The following is an 18,656-nucleotide window of genomic DNA, read 5'->3' on the forward strand; positions in this document are numbered from 1 at the left end:
ACGAGATTAAAGTCGTAATATTGTGAGAATAATGTCAATATTACACCACAGTAAAGTTAGTTTTATAGTGGACATTCGCAGATTCGAGATTCGCTCTTCAATTTCCCAATAAATAAATATACAAAAAGGACAACATGTGTATTAAATTCAGTTATACTTTATTTTCTGTCCATTCCAGAGCAAGGAGATGCACATTTTGTCATTTTTATATTTCCTGAGAAATCGAAGAGCGAATCTCGAATATGCACCGAATGTCCAATCCAAATTGACTGCATTGGTCCACCGTTAAACTAATCTAAATTCACTGGCGCAGACCTACTTGTACACGACATCACTTCAAACACATTCACGTCAAAATTACGACTTTATTCTCGTATTACTACGAGTCTATTCTCGTAATTTTGATTTAATTCGCGAAATATTACGACTTTAATCTAACAATGCTACGACTTTATTCTCGTAATTGTTTTCACTTGGCAGTAAAACGCCGTCATACCTTCTAGAGACAGCTTTGTTCTCTTAAGATAATTTAAGAGAGCTTTGTACACTTTTGAGGAATTGTTTAGAAGATTCTTAATAGACACATTTTAATACCCATTGACTTTAATGCTTCTATTAACGGAAATCTTTGTCTGTCATACGCAACACAATTTAACAACACGTTTAACTATCTCAGCTAGACCACATTTATTGCAACGATCAGATTCAAGTTTTCCAATGTTATACAGAAGCCAGAGTAAATAAATCCGAAGTCTAGTTGATACTTTGTCATCCCTTAATTAATTAATTAGTAATTTGTAATTATAATTCCTTAGTTTTATATAGGCCTAGCGCTTTTCTTGGCACTCAAAGCTCTTTACATTGTATGGGGAGATCTCCTCAACCACCACCAGTGTGTAGCATCCACCTGGATGATATGATGGCAGCCATAGTGCGCCAGAACGCCCACCACACACCTATTGGTGGAGAGGAGAGGAGACAGTGATGTAGCCAATTTAGGGATGGAGATTATTAGGGGCCATGATAGAGAAGGGCCAGTGGAGGAATTTCGCCAGGACACAGTGGTTATACCCCTACTCTTTTACAAGAAGTGTCCTGGGATTTTTAATGACCACAGAGAGTCAGGACCTAGGCTTAACAGCTCATCTGAAAGACGTATTGTATTTCCAAATGCAATCCTCTGTTATCCAACTTGACTTTGAATATTGTACTGATGTCATCCCTTAACTTCCTTATACCATTTTTCTTGCCACATCTCTTTTACCACCCCTTTAAGTATTCCTTTAATTTCTGATTCACTCAGCGGGACATTAACCTCTATTCTTGAGTGTTTCAGGGCCTGCTTAGTCATTCCATCCACCTCCTCGTTGCCCGCTACACCAACATGCACCGGTACCCACAAGAAGGTATTATCTGCTATTTGGCGTATCCCGTATAGACAAATAAACTATCTTGCCTCAACGAGGACTTCCCACTTATTAAACTAGTTAGCACTGAATGAGTCTGAGCATATGACAGCATTTTGAAGGAATTTTCATCAATCCATTGTAGAGCCAAATTAATATTTGATCTGTTGCATAGAATAATAAATTATCATATGTCCTTTTTGCAATTCTGTGCTTAAAATTTGGAATGTACACTGCAGCTGCTGTACTCCCATTATCAGGATCTTTTGAACCATCCATGTATCTGCATAACAGAATAATATTTCTGATCCAAATACTATTGAACTACTGTATTTTTTGGAACATTCCTACGTTTATTATTGATACTGTCTTTCAGCTGGAGGTCTACTAACGGCATTCAAAATAGCCAAGGGGGTATTACAGGTATAGCCACAGTTGGGCTCCTTCTCCTTCTTCGAATTGAGGGAATATTATAACGTCATGGTATATTACCTACACCTTTAGGTCCATATTATTAAAACAAAATCCCCAACACAAGATACATTTCTGAAATCACCCATGTGTAAACTACATTTAAAGGAAAAATCATATTCTGAAGAAACGTAGCTTACCTATTGTCAAAACTGACTGCCATTTTTAATTACATATTTTTTAAAGTGGGATACACATTTTCATTGGTTTAGGCCTTTATTTTAATCCTCTGTGACATGTTTAAAACAATATATTTTTTGCACAATTATTCATGGAATCAATAAATCTCATTTCACTAACAAGTCTTGAAAAAAATCTTCTTTTATAGTTAAATAGTTTCTCGCAAAGCCGGAGTGCGCATGCGTGCATGAGGCAGGTGCGTGAGAGCTCAGCGAATGCACGCTTTTCGATTGTTGATGACTATGACTTTGTTTACTATGGACACGTGCATTTGTTTTGATTATGTTCTGTCTCCGCCCCCGTTTAGTCATTGGTTGTTGTCCGAAGGTGTGTCTACATGGGTTTCAGCTGTCCATATTTACCCATGATTACGTTTCTGATATAAACCCCTCGTTCCCTGTGCACTTTGTGCTGTATTGAGAATAGCTCTTTACCTAGCTCTCATTTCTCGTTTCTCATTGCCTCGATTCATGGTTCATGTTTATGACCTTGTTTCTCGTTTCCTCATTTTGAATCCCGCCTAGCCCAGTTAATGCCTGTTTGCCAATCGCCCGACCCATTGCCTGTTTTTGACTACATCTCTGTATCATGATTTGGATTTGTCTGCCTGCCTCCTTAATAAAACGTCTTTATCTGCATTTGCATCCGTCCTAATCTCAATTACGTGAGTAACATTACAAGAACACTAAGTAAAAATCTCTTCATACTCAGTAGTTGGCCTGAGCAATGTTCTTGTTTTCACTGTCGACCTTTTTCAACTAATTATTAAGATGCTTCATGAAGAAACATATAATGCATATAAAATCTATCAATGATCGATCACATACTTGTGGGTTTCAGGCATCCATGATATCCTTTTGCCTCGCTCCACTATCTTGAAAATGATTCAATTCTAAACGTCTGTAAATGATTTGGATTAACTTTATGTTTACTTTGTCACAGTAGTACATCTTATATGCATAATAAATATGTGTAATATATTATGCATGATCATTTTAGAACGTTAAAAAAAATCTAGCCAAATCATGTCATTTTTTTTTTACCTCACAGTTTTTGAGATAGGTAGACCTAAAAGTCTTAGGTAAAGGTAAAGGTAGAGGTAGACCAAAGTCTTCTGGAGGTTTGTACAGTCCACTTGAAGCTAAAGTCCCACCCATTTGGAGCTGGCTCTGATTATAATCAGAGCCAGCTCCAAATGGGTGGGACTTTAGCTTCAAGTGGACTGTACAAACCTCCAGAAGACTTTGGTTACTGTAGTGTCTGTCATGTAAATTAAGCTGTCGGGGTTTTTTCCCCATGGGCAATACGGCGGCTTGACGGAGTTAAACGGATCAACTTGCAGTTTTTAAATTTTAAATATTAACACATACATATTGATTATGTAGAATCAACAAAAGGAAGTGTGTTTTATTTGTTAAATGAATTTTTTTTAATCCGTTTTATAATATGCATTTTGTGTATCCCCCAGGATATGCTGGTAAGGGAAGACGAGGCAAGCTCCAGGGCATTCTACCCAGGATTTTTCAGTTTGTCATACATGCAGTCCAACTGTGCTAATGAGTAATGTCATTGTATACCCTATGCAGAGAAAATGCATGACACCTTCTATCACTATGGACTGTAAATATATGTAAAATTTAGTTTTTATTTCTTGTAACTTGTACGTATATTGTAGTAGATTTTGTTGTTAAAGAATAGTTCTCCTACAAACAAAATCATTGAGCAATAAAACATTGTTCGTTATAATGTTGTTTTACATTCACCTCACTGAGTGCAGTTATATCTCGCTTTAGGTTTGTTTTCATCTTTTGATACTGTTGAATTTTAAAATTAATATTTAATATTAGACAACTATTATATCAACTTCAATCTTCAAATAGAATGGCACTGGACATGCATACAATAACGACAAAGCTATAAGAAATTAAATTAAACTACAAGAACAATTGTTAATATTTAGTTTTAAATGTTGTTTTCCACTAGTGTCGCTACTTCCTGTAATCATTTATCACCGCACACCTCAGAGAGATTGGGGACTTCCGCATACTTGCCATCACTTCTGTATTTTCCCCTAAATTCTTCTCATTTCTGAAACCCCGCCTACTTGCGGCATAAGTACCTCCCACTTGGCGGTAAGGACCTCCCACTTGGAGGTCTTCGGGCTGCTCCTGTTTAATGATGGCCACACCCCCTTATACGATGTCACATGAATTGAGTCGTTTTATTTCTTTCAAGCAGTTCCACTGTTACTGTCCCAATTTACCGGAATTTACAATAATAATAAATAATAAATAATTACACATCTTCTGACACTGCGGTCAGTAATCATGAATTATGAGCATTATTTAACAATTCTGTTATCATGTGTTAAGAAATGAAACACACCCATCATGCGGTAGAGTAAGTTGTGCGCATGCGCAGCGGAAATCGCAGAGAAAGAGGACAGGAGCAACGCGTCAACAGAAACGTCGCCGGTACAGCTTCTTCATAAACCATTATTTTGTTTAGAATGCGATCCTGATACCTTTTACCCTAAAGATGGCTTTCCTAGACAGTAAGTTGACTAAACTAATTTACATGTGAGGTTTAAAAAAAAGTCTCTGTGTTAGGTATGAGGTACGTTAGCTAGATAGCTAACTTGTTAGCCTGTGAAGGTGTGGAGAGAATCTGTTGCTCTTAATTTTAATCAATGAGATAAAAGTTAACAGTGGTTTGTACACTGGATGAGATGTTTTCTGTATTTCAGTATTCTATATCTACTATAGATCTCGTTTGTCACTTATATACCTGTCAGTAGGATGTATATAGATTAACTGTCACTGAAGGTGCATGTAGATTGCCATTCTTAACTCAGATTTTTTTCCTTGCCAGCTTTACTAGATTCTGAATTTAAAAGCATTTGCTAAGAAATATTTCTCCTTCGTTTCCTCAGTACATGTTATGTTGACATGAATAAGGGGGATTCTAGTGAATATGAATGAGATGGAGACGATGGACTCACCTGTTATCACATCTTTACATCAGAGTGATGAAAATGAAATGCAGTCTGAAAATGATCTAGACAGTATTACAGAGGTGGAAGATCTCGTCACTCTCCCAAGAATTGAAAGAGGCAAAGAGAGAAAGCTTCTAGACCTTCCCTCAGAAGACAATTTAAACCCAAAACATCTTCCTGTGGACATTCAAAAAGAAGACGCTGTTGTGTTTGATGCGTCAGAAACTGTTAACGCGTCAGAGGACAATGGCCATGAAGACTCTGGTGAATTTGTTGTAGCCATGTTAGCTCGAGGAACGCTGGAAGAGCAGGGTGTGTGCACAAAGAGAATTTCGTCCCCTCTCTCAGAAACTCCCCTAGAGGCTTCCTCTCACTGGGACGAGGATGTGACTGCAGAGAGCTGGAGACAGCACCGGAAGCATGTATTTGTTCTGAGCGAGGCCGGGAAGCCCATCTACTCCCGCTACGGCAGTGAGGAAGCCCTCTCCTCCACCATGGGGGTCATGATGGCTCTGGTGTCCTTCATTCAGAGCGGGGACAATGTCATTCGTTCTGTCTATTCAGGTATTGACTTTCTACACAGAGTGAAATTAATCATAGATTAATTATTATAAAAAGAGAACTGGTATGTAAACAATATTTATAACTTATTGGGTAAATAATTGAATGGGCTAGCAAGATGATTTGCATGTACAGTAACACTGTTACTTAAGGTAGTCCTTTTCTACATCATTATCATTTGTAAATTAACAATAGGCCTTCCCCAGATTCTGAACAAAGTTGATCACATATTGAACACGGACTACTACATCAAATCACATCATATTGTATCATAGCAGATTACGTGGTATCATATGTCAAATCTTTGCCTTTGCATCATATTGTGTGGGACAGCAGGTGATTTTATTTTAAATGTTGCTGTTCCATAACTGTTCATTGCTGTTTTTAACCCTTCTATCCGACATTCTTGTGCTATAGATGAGCATACAGTGGTCTTCATGCAGCAGGGGCCTCTGGTGCTTGTCTCTGTCTCTAGCACCCATCAGTCCGAGCAGCAGCTACGCAATGAACTGCTTTATGTCTATAACCAGATTGTGAGCATGCTTACCCAAGCCAGCATCACTCGCATTTTTGAGCACAAGAAGAACTACGACTTGCGCCGCTTGCTGGCTGGCTCAGAGAAAATCCTAGATGGTTTACTAAACCTGGTTGACTTTGACCCTAGTTTCTTGCTTTCAGCCGTGCACTGTCTACCTATTGCCTCTTCATTCAGGGACTCTCTTAGCCAGATACTTCAGAAAGCCATCACTCCCAACCTAGTCTTCTCTATACTCATTGCAAAGAACCAGCTGCTCACCATTGCACAGGAGAGGATGGTGATTGAGGATGCCAAGCTGGACCCTGCTGATCTTCACCTACTGCTCAACCTTATCGGTGCCTCCTCTGCATTCCAGGCTGGTGAGATCTGGACCCCAATCTGCCTCCCCAGCTTTAACCCTGACTGTTATTTTTACGCCTACATATCCTATCTTGACCCCCCTGAGTGCACTGTGTGCCTGCTGCTGCTGTCCACAGACAATGAGGCATTTTATGCAGTGGCAGAGTGCAAGAGGAAGATTGAGGAAGCCATGCAGGCTCAAAATGCTCTGACCTCCATTGCCAAAGCTCAGTCCTACAGCGTTAGTCAGGTGGGAGTGTCTGATCTCCGGCACTTTATGTACAAGCCTTTTGATGTTCCAGACAACCACCATCAGCTAACCCAGTTCACCAGGTAAACTCAACTGAAATAAAAAAACACTACCTATTCATTTTCAGTCTCTTCTGCAGACACATTTAGCTAAGCATAGAGTCTGGTTTACTTATGTCAATGAATAATGTATAAAACAAGCTTGACTATATCAGAATTAATCAGAATCTTTTCAGTAATTTGAGCTGACCATACTTCTCTCATTAACTATTTTTCAGTGTTTTTGTTGCCATTAGAAGTGTGGCACTTACTGATGCAGTCATGTGAAATACAGTATATGCCAATAAGTTTGTGGATACCTGATCATAACACCCATATGTGCTTTTTGAATATTCAATTTCCGATTTAGTCCTCCTTTGCTGTTATAGTAACCTTCCACTCTTCTGCGAAGCCTTTCCACTAAATTTTGGAGCGTGGCTGTGGGGATTTGCCATTTTAGCCACAAGAGCATTAGTGAAGTCTGACACTGATGTTAGGCGAGGAGGCCTGGGGCACAGTAAGTGTTCCAGTTCATCCAAAAAGGTGTTTGTTGGGGTTGAGGTCAGGGGTCTGTGCAGACCACTCAGGTTTTTCCACACCAGCCTTGGCAAATCATGGGCCTCTGTTTGTGCACAGGGGTGCTGTCATACTGGAACATGTTTAGACCCCTTAGTTCCAGTGCAGGGAAATTGTGATACTACAGCACACAAGGACATCCTTTACAATTGTGGAAACAGTCTGGGGAAGGCCCACATGGGTCTGATAGTCAGGTGTCCACAAGTTTGGCCATAGTGTATTTGTAATTTATTTTCTCTTATGTGCTTCTGCAACACTATCCTGCTCTTGGGATTATATATTCCAGAAATTCCTAAAGAGGATTTTTTTATCCGACCTTTGAACAGCGTTGAAATGTGTTCTGGTCCACTTCAGTGTGCCTAGCCATAATCACATGAATTATACAGTTAAACTGTACAAAAATGAAAGGCACATCACTTTTTAATTTGTACATTTCTGTGGTTATTGTCCACAGTGACATTATTGAGAGCTTTAAGCAGGCTATACTATGCCTTTTGGTGGTTGAACTGAAAACTGCACACATTTTCTAATGCTAATGCCTGTAGATCTGATTGCCAAGTGTGTCCTGTGCACTTGGATTACATTTCTGTCTGCTTGTGGCTCTTAGCCCAGAGATGGAAGCTCCTTATGACAGTGAGGAGGAGAAGATGAGGCTGCTGGACCTTTACAGAGATGTGCATGGCCGCATACACAACACTGCACGCCCTCTTAAACTCATATACCATGTGGCGGCGCGAGAGACCCTGCTGGCCTGGGTATGGACTCACTGTTATTATTAACAATTACCTGAGTCAACATATTACTACAACATATTGGTCTTGTCTGGTTGCTTTTATGCAGTCCCATGTAATCCAGTTGTTGTTTAGCCCTTTCCTCGATCCATCAATCAACCAATCAGTCAGTCAATCAATCAATAAATAAGCCAGTTTTGGTTGAATCAGAAACAGCCGGTGGGAGGCGTAGTTGCTTGGAAGATCAGACCTCATCAAAAATACCTGAAAGCTGGTCATTATACATATTCCCCTCCAAAAGTATTGTAACAGCAAGGCCAATTCTTGTTTTTGTTGTACACTGAAGACATTTGGTTTTGAGATCAAAAGATAAATATGTGAATTTCAGCCTTAATTTCCTGATATGTACATCTAGATGTGTTACAACTTAAAATGTGGCACCTTTGGTGGCAGACCACCTGATTTTTAGGTGAGCAAAAGTATTTGAACAGACGTCTTAAAATATATAACACTTAATATTTGGTTGGATATCCCTTTCTTGCAATAACTGCATCAAGCAAGCAACCCACTGACATCACTAAACTGTTGCATTCTTCATTTGTGATGCTTTTCCAGGCTTATACTGCAGCTTCTTTCAGTTGTTGGTTGTTTTGGGGGGGGGGGGGTTTCTCTCTTCAGTCTCTGCATCTGGAGGTGAAATGCATGCTCAATTGGGTTAAGGCGACTGACTTGGCCAGTGTAAAACCTTCCGCTTTTTCCCCCTGATGAAGTCCTTTGTTGTGTTCGTGGTGTGTTTTAGATCATTGTCTTGCTGCATGATGGAGTTCCTCCCAATTAGATTTGATGCATTTCTCTGTAAATTGGTAGACAGAATGTTTCTGAAGACTTCTGAGTTAATTCTTCTGCTACCATCATGAGTTACATAATCAATAAATATTAGTGAGCCCATTCCAGAAGGCCATGCAAGCCCAAGCCGATGAGCAGATCCTTTCTTTCTCCACACATGAGTGGAGTTTAATCTTGGGTCCAGAACTTTTGTGGCTCACCTCGGTTTCTTTTATTTCCTTTCAATTCTTACTGCTGATGAGTGATTTTCATCTTGTGGTATGGCCTCTATATTTCTGCTCTCAAAGTCTTGTTTGATTGTAATACCGTCACCCAAGGCCAATTATCCATATATGGGTTTGGGCAAGTGCCAATGGGGGGCACCAAATGATTTTTTTTATATATATTATTTACTGCAAGAGATGCAAACAGCTACAAAATTAATAGTTGATATTCTCTCTCTCTCTCTCTCTCTCTCAGGGATGTCAATTTATACAAATTCCCATGATCGGTCGCCATTGAAATGAACAATTAATCGATTAATTGTTTACCTTAATACCACAAGATATTAATACCGCACTGCTTCTGCAGTGGCATATAGCCACCGGCATGACAGAGTGTGAAAATCCTACTCAAAACGCCAGATTTCTCACCCAAATGAAAAGGATTTTTTTACTCTAAATAATAGGCTAGTAGGACTGTAAAATGAATCGATGTGATTATGATCATTTGATAAAATGACTATAATATACAGTGTGTCACTAATGCCATCTCGGATGTGCACTCTGGCAACAGAGTGCATGTGAGCCTATTCATATTGCGTGCGTCCATGTGAGCAAATAGATTGTTTTGTTATTATAAGTGTTATGGGGGTTATGCGCAACAAAGTTCCGTATTCTGTAAAACAGGTTGTATCGCTTCCGAATCTGTACGTGCAATACTGACATGGCGCTGTTTTACTCAAGATGCCCTCAGGAATTACAGATGATGAGCATAACTGATGTCCATCGCATATGCAAGTTGACATGTAAAACTCCTGCCACCAAAATGGATAATGGATTTAAGCTATATGCTTCCTCATACATATGTGACTATAAAGTCGGTAGTAGTCGCAAACGGAAATGCTGTACAATATGTCACTAGCTAGCTAACTCAAATATAAACACCCTAGTCTTATCTATGGATGCCGTCAGCATCAGGGCAGCCTGTCACAGGTCTCTGAGGAAAAGTGAGAAGCCACACAGCCTGAGAGTAACATTAGGGATGGTTTGGGTGTTCCATTATAGTTCTCCATCTGTTCCAGTTCATGGACAGTTTTTAATCAAGCCTTTCAGAGTTGGAATCTGTGATCATGAGCAAATCCTTTTATTATCTTGAGGCGCTTGGTAAATGCATGCACAGTTGTTCCAAGTTCATTGTTGTTGTTTGTCTACTTGTTAAAAGACGAGGATAGTGAGGTCACTGGGGTATAGTGGGGTATTCTTGAGTGCCACCTATTATTCCATGTTATTAATATCAGGCCTCCCAAAAATAAAAATTCCTCTATTACACACAGTATTAACAAATTCTGTTATTGTATTTATTGTGGAATTTATTTACAGTGGAATTCAACTTCCCTGACATTGCACATTGAGATACACAGCAGAAATCATTGTTAGGATTTTCCAGCTTCTGGTACTTTATCGGTTTTGACAAAGACATTTTCTTCTCACTAACATTCAGATATGAAAATTTAAAATAAAATAAAGCGCAAAAAATACTAACAATAACAATAGTGCGAACTAGCTAGTTTAGCCTTTGGGATAGCAGATTACCCTGCAAGTGGATGTGGTTTTCCGGTTTGGTAATGTGATGTTCGTCATATACCCTATTTTCTTCCCAAATGTGCATAGGTTATTGTGCATATTACAGAACATTTGGAGAATACAAAAAAGCATACTTTTACTTATGAATGTCCATAACGTGTTACATGCCTACACCATTTATTAATTATTTCGGTGGTCCTGCTTGAAGTTGAGACTTGCATACCTCACATAGATAACGTTTAATTATTTATATATTACATGTTCAGAAGCTAAACGTACCAGTTAGATGATATGCTAATCCATTTCAGAATCCATTCTTGACGGAATGATGTAGTCCGGCTGAAGGAAATTGATCAACTCTTGAAAACCATCACCATCAATTACTCTGATAGGCATTTACAATAATTTGCAATCATTTTACACAGTCGTACAGTTATTCCTTCTGCCTTTTGAGCTCCTGTTTTTTCCCTGATTGAAACAGAGGTTATTGTTGGTTGTGTAGATTCATATCCTGTCACGGAGGCTGCTGGATGCACCTTTTGATTCTCAATTGGTACATCATGGTCCTCGTTGTATTGTATTTTAAAACACAATCACAGTGTTTGCAACTAACCTTATCGGCATTTAAACTAAAATGATCCCAAACATAACTACTGTATGCTCACTTCATTTTTCCTCATGTGTCTGCTGCACGTGTTTTGTGCATGAGCTGGTATGCACCTCAAAACTACACACTCTGATGATGACCTTGCTTAATCAACCATTTAAGTTATATTGATTAAATTATTAACAACAATTAATCGATCTTTGATTAATCATTAGCATCCCTGCTCTCTCCCTTTATCTATCTATCTATCTATCTATCTATCTAGATAGGTAGATAGATAGATAGAGTTGTGCCCAAAAGTTTGTATACCCCTTGCAGAATCTGCTAAATCTTAATGCTGTTAACAAAATAAGATTGATCATAAAAATCCCTTGTTTTTTTTATTTAGTCCTGTCCTGAATAAGCTATTTCACATAAGATGTTTACATATAGTCCACAAGACAAGATAATGGCTGAATTTATAAATATTACCCCGTTCAAAAGTTTACATACCCTTGCTTCTTAATACTGTGTGTCGTTACCTGGATGATTAGTGACTGTTTTTATGTTTTGTGATAATTGTTTGAGTCCCTTGTTTGTCCTGAGCAGTTAAACGGCCCAATGTTCTTCAGAAAAATCCTCCAAATCCTGCACATTCTTTACTTTTCCAGCATCTTTTGCTTTTTTTTTCTTCTCCATTTGGTACTGCCCTTCAGACACTAAATAGGACAGTACATGTCTCCCAGAAGACAAAATACTAACAATTTACACCGATCATCCTGTTTAAAAGTTTACACCCCCCTGGCTCTTAATGTATTGTGTTAGATTCTTGCGCGTCAGTGAATATTTGTACCTTATGTAATAGTCGTGTACGAGTCCCTCAGTCGTCCTCAGTGTGAAAGGATGGATCTCAACATCATATAGACACTGATGGAAAGGGTTCAAATATGCAGAATATGCTGGAAAAGTAAAGAATGTGCAGGACCTGGAGGATTTTTCTGAAGAACAGTGGACAGTTTAACTGCTCAGGACAAACAAGGGACTCATGAACAACTATCACAAAATATAAACACAGTCGTGGATCATCCAGGTAACACCACACAGTATTAATAATCAAGGGTATGTAAACTTTTGAATGAGGTAATTTTTATAAAAAAATTCAGCTATTATCTTGTCTTGTGGACTTTATGTAAACATCTGTTATGTCAAATAGATTATTCAGGACAGAACTAAAAAAAAAACATGGGATTTTTATGATCAGTCTTATTTTGTTAACGGTATTAAGCAGATTCTGCAAGGGGTATACAAACCTTTGGACACAACTGTGTATACATTCGATATCTGATGTTCGATGTCTGGTTGTTAATATAACCTTTCTTTTTTGCAGACATTAAAATTGTTGTATTGTCTATGCCCAACGCTTTATGCAATGGTTCTGATCGATTTTCTGATTTTCCTTATTGCCTCTGCTACAAAATGGATTGCTTTTCTCCCATAGGCAGCTCTATGGTCTTCATGTTTGTTTATCCTTTTTAACAACAAGGCAAAACCTTTTGTTTTCACAGGCAAAACCCAGGGCTCAGAGCTTTTAACTGTTTAAACCGTGCATACCTGGGCAACAAGAAATACCAGTCAGTCACGTGTTCCAGTATTTTTTTTATCACTTAAAAAAATGACTGGTTCAAATCAAGGGTGTCATGTTCCAAGTTGATTAACACACAGATGTAAATATAGGGAAATGAAAGCTAAAATTCTAATTTAGCTGCTCTTATTCATAGCTTATTCAAGTCCAAATGTCTTTAGTGTATAGCAAAAACAATAGAATATTATACACTGTCCAGCCATAACATTAAAACGCTGACAGGTGAAGTGAATAACATTATCCTTTACAGTGACACCTGTCAAGGTGTGGGATATATTAGGCAGCAAGTGAACAATAAGTTATTGAAATTAATGTGTTGCATTGGTTAATGTATAGTGATTGAGCGAGTGGTTTAATTTTTTCATTGCAGGTTACAACCAAATTTGAGCTGTATACTTGCTTTAGCCCTCTTGTAACAAAGTCCTATGCCATCAATGCTATTACGAAATTGCTGCGGTGGGTGAAGAAGGAGGAGGACCGTCTCTTTATACGATATCCCCCGAAGTACTCAACTACACCCAATGCAAGCAAAAGCTAAAAGTGGTGCTCAGCTGGTTCTGCTAAGAACAACGTTCTCTGTGTCGGAACTGACACTCAGCACTCTGTTTCAGATGGATATGGATCATGCTGAGCACTAAATTCTTCCCAATACCTCAGCAGCATTGGAGAACTCCTCACTTTATTATTTTTGTTATTAATAGTAATGTTTGGAATATTACAGTCCTAACTTAACATGTCTTTGGATGATGGAATGAAGTAGGTGCTTGATTTATTGATTTTGTACAAAAATTATCATGTGTCAAATTAGGGATGTCAGTTTACACAAATTCCCATGATCGATCGTCATTTAAATTAATTAATTATTCGTTAACCTTAATACCGCAAGATGTGCATACTGCAGTGGCATATAGCATGACAGGGTGTGAAAATCCCACTCAAAACACCAGCCAATGCATATTACAGAACATTCTGAGAATACGAAAAAGCATACTTTTACTCACGAATGTCCATAACATGTTACATGCCTACACCATTTATTAATTATTTCGGCGGTCCTGCTTGAAGTTGAGACTTGCATACCTCACATAGATAACATTTCATTATTTATATATTACATGTTCAGAAGCTAAACGTACTCGTTAGATGATATGCTAATCCATTTCAGAATCCATTCTTGAAGGAATGTTGTTGAATGAAATTCAGTAATAAATAAATGGTGTAGGCTTGTAACACGTTATTGACATTCATGAGTAAAAGTACACTTTTTTCCCCATAATATCCTATGCACATTTGGGAAGAAAATAGCACTTATAATAACAAAACAACCTTTATACTTACATGGATGCACGCAATATGATTAGGCTCTGTTGCCAGAGTGCACATCTGAGACTGCGTTAGTGACACATCGCATATTATAGTCATTATATTTGATTTATTAAATGTCATTTTATCAAATGATCATAATCACATCGATTCATTTTACAGTCCTATTAGCCTATTATTTAGAATAAAAACCTTTTCATTTGGGTGAGGAAACTGGCGTTTTGAGTGGGATTTTCACACCCTCTCACAGCGGTGGCTATGCCATTGTAGTAGATGCATCTTTCGGTATTAAGATTAACAATTAATAGATTAATTGATCATTAATTTAAATGGCGACCGATCATGGGAATTTGTGTAAATTTGCATCCTGAATTTTAAAACACAATCACAATGTTTGCAATTAACATTATCACCATTTAAACTAAAATGATCCCAAACGTAACTACTGCGTGCTCACCTTCATTTTTCCTCATGTGTCTGCTGCGTGTGTTTTGTGCATGAGCGGCCACGCATCTCAAAACTACACACTCTAATGATGACCTTGCTTAATCGACCGTCGATAAGTTTTATCAATTCAATAATTAACGACAATTACTTGATCATTGATTAATCATTCGCATCCTTGCATCAAATAATTCAGACATTAGGCTCCATGTATTCACCATTTCAAATGCTGATATTCCTTTATTAGAAGGAAAAGTGTGTTCTCTCTCTCCAGACTAACATTAATTTAATATGAATAATTAAATAGTGGCAGTGTGTGATTCAAAGTTTGCCCAAACTATATTTTTACTCTCAAACCTTTTTCATGTCAGTGTTCTATAAAATTGAGCTGTTTGACAGTTGAGAGTTTATTTTTAAAGGGACACCAAGAGTGGCCACTAGGCTTGTGCAGTATCAACGAATAACAATATTATTGTCCCTGCATGATATTACATTATATCCAGTGATGTTTATCTCAGATTATATTAGGTATATTGTCACATCTGCCAGCTGACATTTCGTGTAGGAATAAAAAGAGATTAAATAGGCCTTAAAGAAAGTGTCAGATCTAACACATTACAAATAATGTTAATGGTTATGATGATTAGAAAGTGAATAAATGCACTGTTTTGTTATTTCTTTTTGACTGGCGCTCTCCTGCTCAACATTGTGCTGCATAAATAGAAAATATTGGCCATGTGGACACTAGACAACTGATTTCTAAAAGGATTACATCGTTGTGTTTTTTTTTTAAATAAAATAAAATAAAATAAAACTGTTTACTGTGCATTACTGCAGAATCACTTATAAATCCACCATCCAGCTGAACTTTTGCATTTGCCACAGCTCCAAACTTCACAGCTGCCTCCCCTACTGTTTTAAACTGGAAAGTGTGGAAATACTTGTTTTCCTGTGTTTTCAGGCTAATGGTTCTGGAAGATTAACATGTTATGATACTATAAAATGAAAATCAAGATCAAATATCAATATAGCACAAGTCTAGTGGCCAACATTTAATGCATTACCCTGGAATTGACCTGTTTTTTGTTAGATTTTTTTTCAACCAGGTTTCCAAGACAGAAAGAGTCTTGTTGGTGTCAACAGATTAAAATCTCAGTTCTGTAGATGGTGCTGTAGCTTAAGCATACAGGTAAGGGCGGGCGTACATGGTGCGATTTTTGCCTGTTGTGTGAGCTCCTGACTGCATTCTATCTTGTCGGGATAAATCGTGTGGAAGTTATTGGTGCTCATGTGAGCGGTATTACAAGCAGAGCTGAGCTGCACACAAGCAGTTTATGACCTTTTCAAAAGGTCAAAAGGTTTGGGCGCTCTCAGCTTGAATTACTGTGGTGTTTGTGAGGTTGAACAATCTACCTGAAATGACCAATCAGGAGGCAAGGAAAACCACAGAAGAAGAAAGACATTGGACATTAAACATCATCTTGCCGAACAGGAAACTTATCTACTACAGCCTCATTGTGTTTATACTCGCACTCTTACAAACTATTCCAACTCAAACTTTGCAACTTGTAGGTTTATCAATTTATAGTATTCTCCAACTGTAGTGCTTTTTAAAGTAAAGATTGAAAGAGTTGTCAGAAGCTTAGTGGTGGCGACGTTGTAGTGGTGGATGTGACTGTGGTGTCGTCTCATTGCGTACGCCCGCCCTTAAAGGCATTATTTACAATTTACAAAGTTTATTTCTTCAGAGCAAGCTTTTATTTCGTCTAACTAAAATGGGTATGATATGACTGAGTGAGTCTACATGCAAACAAACATGACTATTATACTTATTTTGGACATCAATGCAAGAATTTGATATTAGATTTGTAGGCAAAATACTATGAAAATCAGATTTAAAGAAATTTTTTAATAAGTTTTAGCCAAATTATGAGGTTGCTCAGTGCATGTATACTGCACATGTACATTAACCAGCTTGTTTCTGTCCTTCTATCCAAATAAAATAACTTGAAGGAGGACAGAAGAAAACTATATTATTATTAAAGCAATTTGAGTGATTTATTAGCAGACAGTTGTTCTTCCAAACAACAAGAAACGCGCTAGATTAAAAATACGCATTACGCATGTGCATTATAAAAATGGTGTAAAAATGACATTTTTACTACAAAATCTGGTCTTAGACTTTGCTGGTGTGTGGTGGTGGTGATAAAAAGTCATGGTATAATTTTCCATTGTCACGTCATATTACTGGAATGTAAAAACAGTTATATTTGTGTTTCTTTGTCTTCTCTTTTGGAAATACACGGTCTGTTCTGTAGAAAAACAGAAGAAGGTGCTACTCAATTAGACACTAGTTCAGTGATATTTACATGTTTTTTCATTGTTTGGTCACAGGGCCACGAAACAAAGCAATTTGACTGTTAAAAATAAATAAAATGATCAACTTTTGTTCTTATTTGCAACTTAAGGTATTTGCTCAAAACCATGTAGTAAAGACACCGTGTATCACAATTAACTTGTACTTTCTTTGTTCAGTTTCCATGGGCTGTGTGGTTTTTCTCTTGAACAATACTTTGAGTAAATATCAAACAGTGTATTTATTTCCCTTCTCACAAATTAATTTCAGGCATAGTTGGCACATTGAGTTGATTTTACAGGCTTGTATTTGTATTATATTTTCATCTGTGTCCATTGCAAATTTTGCTGTTTTTACTTTCTTTTGGCCTAAACTTCTGGAGATGTTTACCTTGGGTTGTTTCATGAAGTGTATAGTGTAAATGCAGATATCGGATATGGGTCACTTTTAAAAGATGTACACGGATCATAAAAAATAAATAAATAAATAATCGGATATAGTCAACAAATCGGAATTGGGCATCAGGACCTGCAGTGTAAATGCAACCTTTGAAATGCCCAAGTGTCCTAGCAGCCTGATTTCAACACCACTTGTTGTTTACATGCAAATATTTTCACCAATCCAAATGAATTTTATATGTATACATTATATACACGGATCAGCCATAACATTAAAACCACTACTATTTGACTTGAATAACTGATTATCTCATTAATGGCACCTGTCAAGGGGTGGAATATATTAGACAGCAAGTGAACAATCAGTTCTCAAGGTTGATGCACTGGAAGCAGGCTAAATGGGCAAGCGTAAGGATCTGAGCAACTTTGACAAGGGCCAAATTGTGATGGCTAGGAGACTGGATCAGAGATTTTCCAAAATGGCAGGTTTTTTGGGGTGTTCTGGCATGCAGTGGTTACTACCTACCAAAAGTGGTCCAAGGAAAGACAACCAGTGAACCGGCAACAGGGTCATGGGAGCCCAAGGCTCATTGATGTGCATGGGGAGCAAAGGTTAGTCCATGTGCTCCAATCCCACAGAATGGCTACTGTAGCACAAATTACTAAAAAAGTTAATGCTGGCTATTATAGAAAAGAGTCAGAACACAGTGCATCGCAACTTGCTGTATATGGGGCTGTGAAGATGCAGACCTATCAGAGTGTGCATGCTGAACCTTGTCCACCGCAGAAAGTGCATACAATGGGCACATGAGCATCAGATCAAGATCACGGAGCAATGGAAGACGGTAGCCTGGTATGGTGAACCAGCATGCAGTATAAGAATGCATATACCACCTGGCTAAACACTGTTGCAGACAAAGTTCACCCCTTCGTGGCAATGGCATTCTCTATAGGCAGTGGCCTCTTTCAGCAGGATAATGCGCCCTGCCACACTGCAAAAATTGTACAGGGATGGTTTGAGGAACATGACAAAGGGTGCAAGGTGTTGACTCGGCCTCCAAATTCCCCAGATTGCAGTACAATCAAGGACAAACAAGTTCAATCCATGGAGGACCCATCTGGCAAATTACAGGACTTGAATATGCAAAACAGATACAAGACCTTGAGAGGTCTTGTGGTGTCCATGCCTCGA

At 38.1% G+C, this 18,656-nt stretch overlaps 1 protein-coding gene across 2 annotated transcripts; it reads left to right on the forward strand.

Annotated features, from left to right (window-relative positions):
- The first annotated feature begins 4,457 nt into the window (after nt 1–4,457).
- mon1bb (MON1 secretory trafficking family member Bb) lies at nt 4,458–18,272 on the forward strand. 2 transcript variants are annotated; one of them, XM_053653312.1, is made up of 5 exons: nt 4,458–4,531; nt 4,990–5,616; nt 6,031–6,823; nt 7,962–8,109; nt 13,314–18,272. In XM_053653312.1, the coding sequence occupies exons 2-5, from the start codon at nt 5,031–5,033 to the stop codon at nt 13,479–13,481; spliced, it is 1,695 nt and encodes a 564-aa protein (XP_053509287.1). In that variant the 5' UTR covers nt 4,458–4,531; nt 4,990–5,030; the 3' UTR covers nt 13,482–18,272. The 2 variants fall into 2 exon arrangements, with proteins under 2 accessions (XP_053509287.1, XP_053509288.1); XM_053653313.1 differs by having other exon boundaries at nt 4,486–4,611.
- Nucleotides 18,273–18,656: the final 384 nt, after the last annotated feature.

The sequence above is a fragment of the Ictalurus furcatus genome, chromosome 21, assembly GCF_023375685.1.
Source record: "Ictalurus furcatus strain D&B chromosome 21, Billie_1.0, whole genome shotgun sequence".
NCBI lineage: Eukaryota > Metazoa > Chordata > Actinopteri > Siluriformes > Ictaluridae > Ictalurus > Ictalurus furcatus.

Coding starts and splice junctions, on each gene's coding strand:
- mon1bb (XM_053653312.1), top strand. CDS start 5,031: ATGAATGAGATGGAGACGATGGACTCACCTGTTATCACATCTTTACAT. Junction 5,617..6,030: donor CATTCGTTCTGTCTATTCAG/GTATTGACTTTC, acceptor CTTGTGCTATAG/ATGAGCATACAGTGGTCTTC. Junction 8,110..13,313: donor GAGAGACCCTGCTGGCCTGG/GTATGGACTCAC, acceptor TTTTCATTGCAG/GTTACAACCAAATTTGAGCT.